The sequence below is a fragment of the Gymnoscopelus braueri genome, assembly GCF_963280865.1.
Source record: "Gymnoscopelus braueri genome assembly, chromosome: 10".
NCBI classification, from domain to species: Eukaryota; Metazoa; Chordata; class Actinopteri; order Myctophiformes; family Myctophidae; genus Gymnoscopelus; species Gymnoscopelus braueri.
The window spans coordinates 17,671,537-17,681,119 of NC_137611.1; the positions used below are offsets into that span (position 1 = coordinate 17,671,537).

General features: G+C 41.5%; 1 protein-coding gene across 1 annotated transcript in view; it reads right to left on the minus strand.

Annotated features, from left to right (window-relative positions):
- The window catches only part of lpin2 (lipin 2), a gene marked incomplete at its 5' end in the record, with an annotated part of 27,192 nt that extends 24,834 nt beyond the window's left edge, over positions 1–2,358 (minus strand). Inside the window, one exon of the mRNA XM_080439743.1 lies at positions 2,242–2,358. Within this exon, the coding sequence (XP_080295869.1) occupies positions 2,242–2,358 (117 nt within the window). The remainder of the gene's footprint in view (positions 1–2,241) is intronic.
- Between the last annotated feature and the right edge of the window lie 7,225 nt (positions 2,359–9,583).

Sequence of the window (9,583 nt, forward strand, 5' to 3'; positions counted from 1 at the left end):
AAGCGGGAGGGTTGGAAATAAAGGGCAACATTGTGCAAGGTTGGCATAGACAACAGGGAAAATTATTTTCCATGAGTAAACTAATAACTAAGACAGCACCGTCACAACATTAATTTAACCGCGAAGTTCAGCCCTATTCAAAAGTTAAAGAAAACAGCTTATCTACAAGCTCACAATGCCTATAACTAGTTTAGATTTTTTATTTATTTATTATTATTCATGTAAACTTTTTGCCTAACAACATACCGCCTAAAAAACGCCAGGAAGTCGTTAAAATATTTAGGCTATCACAAATTATTGTTGCTCTCAATCACTCGCATAGATCAAGAGAAAAAGAGATTTATACTGGTAAACTTGACAAAGCCGTCACAGTAACTGCAAAAAATCCTTGATTGTGGTTTAGTCACTTTGATGTGGATTCATCCGTCAACAACAGGAAGCCCTCAGTTCTTTCTAAGAACTCTAGCCCACAGATTCCACACACAGTCAGGGAGGATGGGAATGAACACAGACTAGGCATTAGCAAAGGGCCTGCACTAACCCGAAGTAAACGTACACTGTGCTGTGGTAACTACAACACTGTTTGTACAATCTTAGATCAAACATCAACCTATAGTGTAAACTGTCAAGAGACAGGACAAAAGAATCAGCGAAGCGGATATACATGGTGGGACAGAATCAGACTAAATAAGTTCATCATACTGAAGTTGGCTTCCTTACCGTCCGTGAGGAGTGAGTGGGGCTAAGTTCTATGCTTGGGAAAACCCACTGAAAATCTGGCTCCATTATATCTTCCTCCATTATATCTTCCTCCGCAAACGAAAATAATAGTTCTTCTAGAAACAGATTCCTTCTATCTGACCAGAAACAGTGTATAATAAAGACTCAAGTACCTGTTCTATAAATACTGTATCCGTAGGACATTGTTATCTATCTACTCATTAACAGCGTTAAGAGGTTTTATAGGAGGGTGGCAAGAAGCCAGTAGGTTGCAACGTTATGATTACTAGACCATACCCGGTGAAGTGCGCAGGCGAAAGTAGTTGTAAACGTGGGGTTATTGCACGTCCTGTCCCGCGTCCTCCCCGCGCGTCCCGACACGTGCCTCCCCAACGTGCATGCGCACGTGCCCGCGCATACACGGCCGCGGAGGCGAGTGTTCGCTCAACAGTGTAACGCAGTGGGGCTGTAGATGCGAGCATGGCGACATTTGACATAAAAATGCGAATACATTTAGTGATATCGAAAAACGGGCTTCGCAGTCACATGCACATGGTAATGGTCAATGGCTGTGCGCAATTTGAGATCAATAGCTCCAGGCACTGAGGAGAACCGGGCAGAGCAATTTTTGACATAAAAATGCGAATAAACAGCTGAGATTTATTGATATCGAAAAACGGGCTTCGCAGTCAGATGCACATCATAATGGTGAATGGCTGTGCGCAATTTGAGATCAATAGCTCCAGGCACTGAGGAGAACCGGGCAGAAAAATGTTTGGCCTCACAGGTTTGGTCTCAGAGGTTTGTGGAATTATAGGAAGATATAACCATTGAGGATATTTGCATTGTGTATGATTCACATCTCCAGCCACGTGACATCCAATTTTATTCTTTATTAACCAATTATTTCAGGATCGCACGTCTGTATCATCCCAGCCAATTCATCACCCTTACCTGCTATGTTTAACAAAAACACATGAACTAGTTTAGCCAGCAAGTCTTATGGTCCTGTGAATTTAATACACAGGACCACAATGGAAATAAGCCCTGAGGACTTTTTGTGTAATCCTTTTAGCACCATTATATAGGTACGATTATATTATAATCGTACCACTGTACTATTTGCAAACTGTTAATAAAGTAAGTATTCAATCAATTTAAAAAAAGTAAATTACCATTATTACCCAGAACCATTAGTTCTGGATGGCAAAAGAACAGATCTAACAATATGAAGTCATTTCCATTTCCATATAGAAACATAAACACCTGGACCCAAAAGGTCACAAACGCAAACAAACCATCCATGTGCTAAATGGATGAGCTTCAAAACAGCCTAGGGGGTAAACCTAATATTCACGTCATCTCATCCTAGTAGCATTCATTCACCACCCCCGGGCTTGGTTCTCCATAACAAGCCACCTGCCAAAAACCAAGAGGCACGACAAGATAACAACGTGGCAGACCCTATGGCATCAGGCCCCAAGCAGAGACCGACGGAGACACCTGTCAATCCTGACTCACCAGGGACCATGAGGACCTGAGGGACAGGGAATCTTGCGAGTCTTGCTCGCTGCTGTTGTCTGTTGTATCCTCCCGGCGGAGGCCATCCATCTCCCCCCAGGATCGTAGCCTCTTCATGACTGCTGGATGGAGGAGCACCAGTCCGGCACTTATCTCATCCACTTCAAGGAGGATACTCCACAGGGAACAAAGTCTTCTTGTCAAAGATCATCTTCCTGTGTCATCGTGGTTTCAATGTCAAAATACTGACGTGCCAAATCACTGACAAATAGCCCGTCCCCAGGCGTAAACACAAACACTGCAGTCAAACGGCTACATGACTCCCGTGGCAATTGTGCAACACTGTCATAAATGTTATAGAATTATTTTTTTCTTTTGGGGCCCAATTCTTCTGGAGGGGGGGGGGGGGGTTGATGTTTAGAACCAATGGGCTGAAAGGACACATGGTCTTCATCCAATCACATTGGTCCTTTAAGGTGGCGGGTGCATGACTGATAAGACACATCTAGTTCCTGTGAAGGCCTAGAAACTACACGTTTTCCCACTGATAAGGGAACAAGCTCAATGAACCTGGGGGTTGTTGTGGAAAGGACCAAGGAGGAGTAGAAAGAAAGAATGAAACTTAAATCACGTGCAGTGCTCTGGTCGCCATGTGCCCCTCATTTCTGTGTAGATGATTAATCTAGTAGTAGTTGTGTGTGCTCATTGGCTGCCAGCTCCAGCTAATGAGACACTACTGTACATGAACACTGGACTTCAAAACAATCATGGTCCATCACCCTAGAATGTCCACAGTTAGGGCTGTCACGAATACAAAACGATTAATTGTGATTAACAATTTAATTATGTTTTTGGCATTGAATATTGGAACATAGGAATACAAATATAATTTCAGTTTGCCTTTTAGGCTTTGTAATAAAAAAATGGCACAGGGCAGATATGACAAATAAGTTAAATAAGAAGTTAAAGAACTTAAATAAATTACTGATATTTAATAATTTTATACTTTAAAAAAAATAGCAGATCTACAAGCATAGTTGTAAGCTTGTAGATCTGCTATTTCTGCTATTTTTTACATTTCAAAATGCATGAAAATCTTTCAACGTGGAAACGATTATGCAAAAAATAATTGCGATTATCTCAAATAATTGCAATTAGACGATGATGTAATAATTGTGACAGGCCTATCCACACAGTGACCATCCAAACCCACACTACAACCGGACATGTGATCACTGTAGTAAACAGTTTAAGTGTATTGTATATATATGGCATGCCAAGGCTGTAATCTTCCGGAGCATTACAACATAATAGGATGCAAAAATTTGCCCACATGCAAACACAAGACGGACATCTTTCAGTGTCATCATCCGTACAGAATCCTGACGGACGAGTGACACCGTGAAGTCGGAGCAGCGATGAATCCAGGGCACTGTTTTCCATTTCTGTGACCAGGCCACCCACCATGGTAGCTGCCTGCATTTCTCTCCTTGGCTCTGATCCCACAGTGAATTCCAGGGATAAACACAACACACGTGGCTCTTCTAGGAACGCCTTATCTGGCCCTGTCCACATCTACTAAGCAGTTTGTAAACATTCATCAAAACAACAAAATGTACACGAGTCAGATTAGAGCTGATCGCATTATAAGCACACAGGTGCTGTACTACAAGAGGGCAAGGTACAACAAATGTATTGTGTACTCTGGTAAGGACCACACAAATATAAGTAAAACAGGGGTGAGGGTGCTGCAGTACAAGGGTTGGTTCCCAAACTTCTCAGGCTGCAACAACCCGAAAAGTCATATTTGAACTGGGGACCCCCCACCCTGACAAGCACTCAGTTTGACTCTGTTCCACAGATAAATATTGTGAAAATAGCCGAAATACACAACGCACTGCGAAGCGTTGTGAGCTTGTAGATCGGCTATTTTTTACAATGTTTACCTCTTTCTCACGTAATATTTGAAAATTTGGCCAATTTGGTATTAAAAAGGTTTTAAAGCAATAAAATTGTAACTTAAGAAATGTGCAGATACCCTTTATGTTGGTTTGTTTACTGTTGAATGAGAAAACAATGTTGCACATTAAGCTAATCATCTGGGGGCCCCCCAAAATAACTTGGGGACCCCCAGTTTTGGAACCACTGCTGTAGTAGACACCTGCCAATCAGTATATTGTAGCAGCACAACAACAGACCAGCCTTGGCCGGAATCAACATGATGTCAAAGTCTGCTGTCATTAACATATTACATCTGGTGCATTGTACTTCCTGGTTACAACAATCCACTCTACTATGCAGTATTTGTTTTGTTCTGATGAATTTATGACATCATAGTCCCTGTGTGTGTTTTATGTAAAGAACATTGAATTGCCTTGTTGTTGGAATGTGCTATGCAAATAAACTTGCCTTGCCTTGCCTGTGACTGAACCAAAGTACACAAATATGAAGTTACACCCCATCAAGAAGTAGGTTCCAATGAATGGACTGACCATTGCTTTTAAAATGGAAGAGACAAATAAATAAAATCAAACATACAGCTTTCAAATTCAGTAACATTCTTGTCAGGCATTAAGAAATACTGGTCATTGTATCCTAACAGCTTAGAGTCTCTAAAAGATTGCGTTAAGAGTCTGAAACCATATCCTTTCCTTGCCACTCTGGATTTGGAACAACACTCAGGGGGCATGGTTTAGACCTGGTACTAATTCCGGCACCCTAAAGGACTGTGGAGGACAGAAATAATGGGAAATCAATCACTTAATTCATCCAAGAACACGTACCAAACTGATTCGACTAGTCTACTTCTCGGCCTGGGGCCCAGGCCAGACATTTTTACTAGTCTGGGATCATGGCACAGGGTTGAAGACAGGTTTAAGCAATTAAAAATGGGATTGGTTTTAAAGATAGTCAAAGGGGCTTTGCCCTCAATGCCCACATACCTTACTAACTACTTGAAAAAAGTGAGTGACACCCACAGCCACAATACTAGAGGGAGCGACAACAACGATCTGGTGCCACCCTCCTATAGTACAAACTTGGGAAAATTATCTTTCTACTGCACTGCCACCAAAATGTGGAAGGCCCTGACACCATCCCTTAAAAGAATGTGGATCACTGGCTACTTTGATTAGGGTCAAACGCAATAATTTGTGTTGACAGCGAGTGCATTGAACTGTATGGCAGTCACACAAAGTGACCTGTGTACGAGTAAAAGTAAACTCAACTGCATGTAATGTTACATGTGTGACAGACAAAATGTTTAACAAAAACAAAAACAGCCCAAGTGGGAATAACATTTGGTGAAATAAAAAAGAAATGCCCAATTAAAACGGATACAGGATAGGTCGGCACTAAGGACATCTGGGCACCTCGAACATGGTCTTAAGTAATGTAAAGTATACATGATGTGAACATGCACTGTACATCATTATCAGACATAATGTTATCCTTACTTCTTGTTTATGCCCCAAAATGACTGGATATACAGGTATTGTAGCAATTTGTAGCAACTGTAGAAATATTAGACCTTAATTTGCCGAATGTTTAAGCATGTTCTTCATGTCATTGTCATGTATACTTTAAAACATTTTCCAAGTGTTATAAATATTTTTTTAATTTGGACAAAATAGCCAATTTTACATCGAGGTGCCCAGATGTCGCTAGTGCCCACCTATCCTGTTACCATTAAAACTATGTCATGCCCTACTTGCTAGCCCTGGTCGAGCGTCAGTGAGTTCTCTCTAACGCCCTGCCAGGCGCGCTGCTCTGCTCATAGACCAAAAATTCCACTGCCGTGCGCGGTCTCCGTCTTAAGTAAAATTAAACAAAACTACTTCGCTACTCACCGAAACAAAGATTGTTTTGTGTTGTTGAAAGTCTATTGTCCAGGGTGGGAAGCCTCTCAGCACCCCACCTTCTCTGTATAATACACTTTTGGGGCAGAAAATGGAATATGTCCGCCAGACGTAAATTATTTTATTTATTTCACTGCGCCCCCTACAGATCTGGTCAATATAAATTACCATTGACCAGATATGTAGAGGGCGCAGTGGAGTAAATGTAATCATTTCCGTCTGGCGGACATATTCTATTTTCTGCCCAAAAGTGTATTATACAGAGAAGGTGGGGTGCTGAGAGAATTCCCACCGTGGAGAATAGTCTTTCAACAACAAAAAATTGCGTTTGTTTCAGTGAGTAGCGAAATAGTTTGTTTATATTTTACTAAAGACGGAGACCTAGCACGGTAATGGAATTTTCGGTCTATGAGCAGAGCAGCGCGCCTGGCAGAGCGTTAGAGAGAACTCACTAACGCTCTGGACCAAGGCTAGCCTACTTGCCAGCTCGAGAAGCATTTTTTCTGGCATTAAGCTAGAAACGTTATAGAGCTAATGAAGACATGGCATTTTGCCAAGAATATATCAACTAAATGAATTAAATTGGCGTAGATTAACGTCAGTTAAGTAGCTGGTTAGCTAAAAACATGAATACCGTTACAGGAGGAGGGAAAACAAAACAAGTTCGCTTTTTTTCCAATGGATGTTCTTTAAAAAAATACATTATATTCATAAACAAACGCATATGTGAACCATAGATACCCAGAGGGCAGTAGGCTATTATTATGATACTATTATGAATGAATGGATGGAGGGCTCAGTGCCAGACCAGAGGGTCAGGTTACAGTTATAACGTTAACCAATAAACCAAACACTAGGAATAACAAAACACTCGCCCCAAAACACAGTTGTCCCGGGGCAAATCCAGCGACCTCGGAACGGTTGCCTCAGTAAAACTGTGCCTAAAACCTAAACTTATTCCTAAACTTAACCGCAGTAAAACTATGACTAAACTTAACCTTATTCCTAAACGTAACCTCAGTAAAACTATGCCTACGTCTAACCTTGATCCTAAACTTAACCTCAGAAAAACTATGCCTAACCCTCACCATATTCCTAACCTTATCGTTAGTAAACCTATGCCTTAACCTAACCTTATTCCCAACCTTAACTTCAGTAAAACTATGCCTTAACCTAAATAAAACAAATACAAGAATACAAGAACCGCTGCTCCGCGACAAAGAATTGGGGGCGTGCGTGTTTTGGGGCGAGTCTTCCGGTTACCAACGCTAGCTGGCGTTACCTCGATAAACACCAGTCAGTCAGTTGCCCCAGTTATTATTAATACAAAACGTCAACGTTTGGCACGCTGTTATCCCGAAATGCACATTAATTACTTACCCCGGGCTATATGAGTCAAAATACAAATTATCATTCAGAAATGCTGCTAGCAGCTCTGGCTGGCGGTGGCTGCCTAGCTAAGCTAGCTACGTTGGCTAACGGTGTTGTAGAGGAAACTATGAATGTCAGCAGCGTCGGTTGATAAAAACATCATCACTGTTGTTAATGAACATGAATGTTATTATTCCGCCTTTACCTCTATCGGTCGGTTACTTCAGCGGGATGTTGAGACGAAGAAGAGGGGAGATGTTCATCATAATGATCTTCTTTAGCTGTGAAACTATCCCGGCAAAAAAAAAATGTTCTGACGTGTCCGAGAGGAGCCAGTGTCTCTGACTGGACCAGCAGCCCTTAGACTAGACTGGTGTCTCTGCATGGGAACACAGTCAGGACGGTTAGCTTGGACAGGACAGCTGCTGCTGCTGCATGGAGCCCCACTGTGGAAGCTCTGCTCACACCACACAGCTGTTTGTGTTTCACAGCTACATGTAGAGATGTGGTTCTCAAACTTTTGCATTTCAAGGACCCCCCCTTAACTCTTGACAGTATTCAAATGGAACCAAATGGACCTCTGTACGGGTCAAGAGTCACTTTGAGAACCACTGATGTAGAGGCTAAGTAAGATGTCATATTTCAATGTCAACATATACAAGTAATGTCATCAATATGTAGATCAGACAGTGATTCTCAAACTTTTGCATTTCAAGGACCCCCCTCAACTCTTATGGACCCTGTTACAGCCAGGCCTCCTGTATGGGTCAAGCTAGAACCTCCCAATTTAGAACCCCCTCAATCACACAGTTGTTTGTGTTTCACTCTACATGAAGAGTTGAGTGGTTCTCAAACTTTTAAATTTCAAGCACCCCCCCCTTACCTCTGACAGTGTACAAATGGGTCCATATGGTTCCATTTGTATACTGTCAGAGTTACAGACCTGTAGCCTAAGGGTCAATTTTGAACCCCCTTAAGGAACGCTGTAGATGTCATAATTTAAATTTTAACATAAACAGTAATGTCATCAATACATGTGACAGCACAGTGTCACAGTTGAGTGGTTCTCAAACTTTTTCATTTCAAGGACCCCCCCCCCCCCTTAACTCAGACAGTGTACAAATGGATCCATTTGGTTCCATGTGTATACTGTCAAGAGTTACAGACCTGTAACTTGGGTCAAGAAGAGTCACTTTGAGAACCACTGATGTAGAGGCTATGTACTGTAGATGTCATAATTTCAATTTATGTGTCAACATAATACAGTAATGTCATCAATACATGTGTAGATCAGACAGTGGTTCTCAAACTATCATTTCAAGGACCCCGCCCCCCATACCTCTGAGTGTGCAAATAGGGTCCATTTGGTTCCATTACACTCTCAGAGTTAACAGTCATTTAGCCGGGGACCCCTGGCTGGAACCCCCTCAAGGACCCCACTTTCTTTGAGAACCACTGATGTAGAATAGATGTCATTATTTCAATACATGTGGATGTCATCACTTCAATACATGTAGAAGAAATCGTCATTTCAATGTCATGCTATTTCAAAACACAAGATATCCTTTCAATTAATTATTTCAAGAGCATCTGTGCCATATTAGAAGTACGTACTCACTAAGCATGTTTTTTCATTTATTTTATGTATAAAATAATATTAACACAGGGAACTTTCTACAGAGCAAGTGTACCTTTATTAATACAACACCATAAGGAGATCATGTTACTTTCCTTGTTCAATAGACAATACAACTTCAAAGCAACTGCTGTAGGCAGTCCCAGATAAAGATATCTGGAAGTTTACCCAAAACAACCCCCCCTCTTAGTCTTCACTTTCAAAAACATTCTTCCGACTGTGACATGCGTGCTTATGGAATTGGTTCTATAGCCATAGCCTGTAGACATGAAGGTATGCTGTGTATGCACGTTTTGTCACATGCAGCTTCGAGGCAGACACAATGAACCAGTTATGTCATACTTGTGTGAAAGGTAAACACACTTCAGTGGTTTGTATGTCTATGCTTGACTTCCTCCACTGTAAGTTAACTGACTTCTTAATGTTTGACACTTCTACCTTGCAAACAAGACATCATTGGTACACTAGTTAGACACAG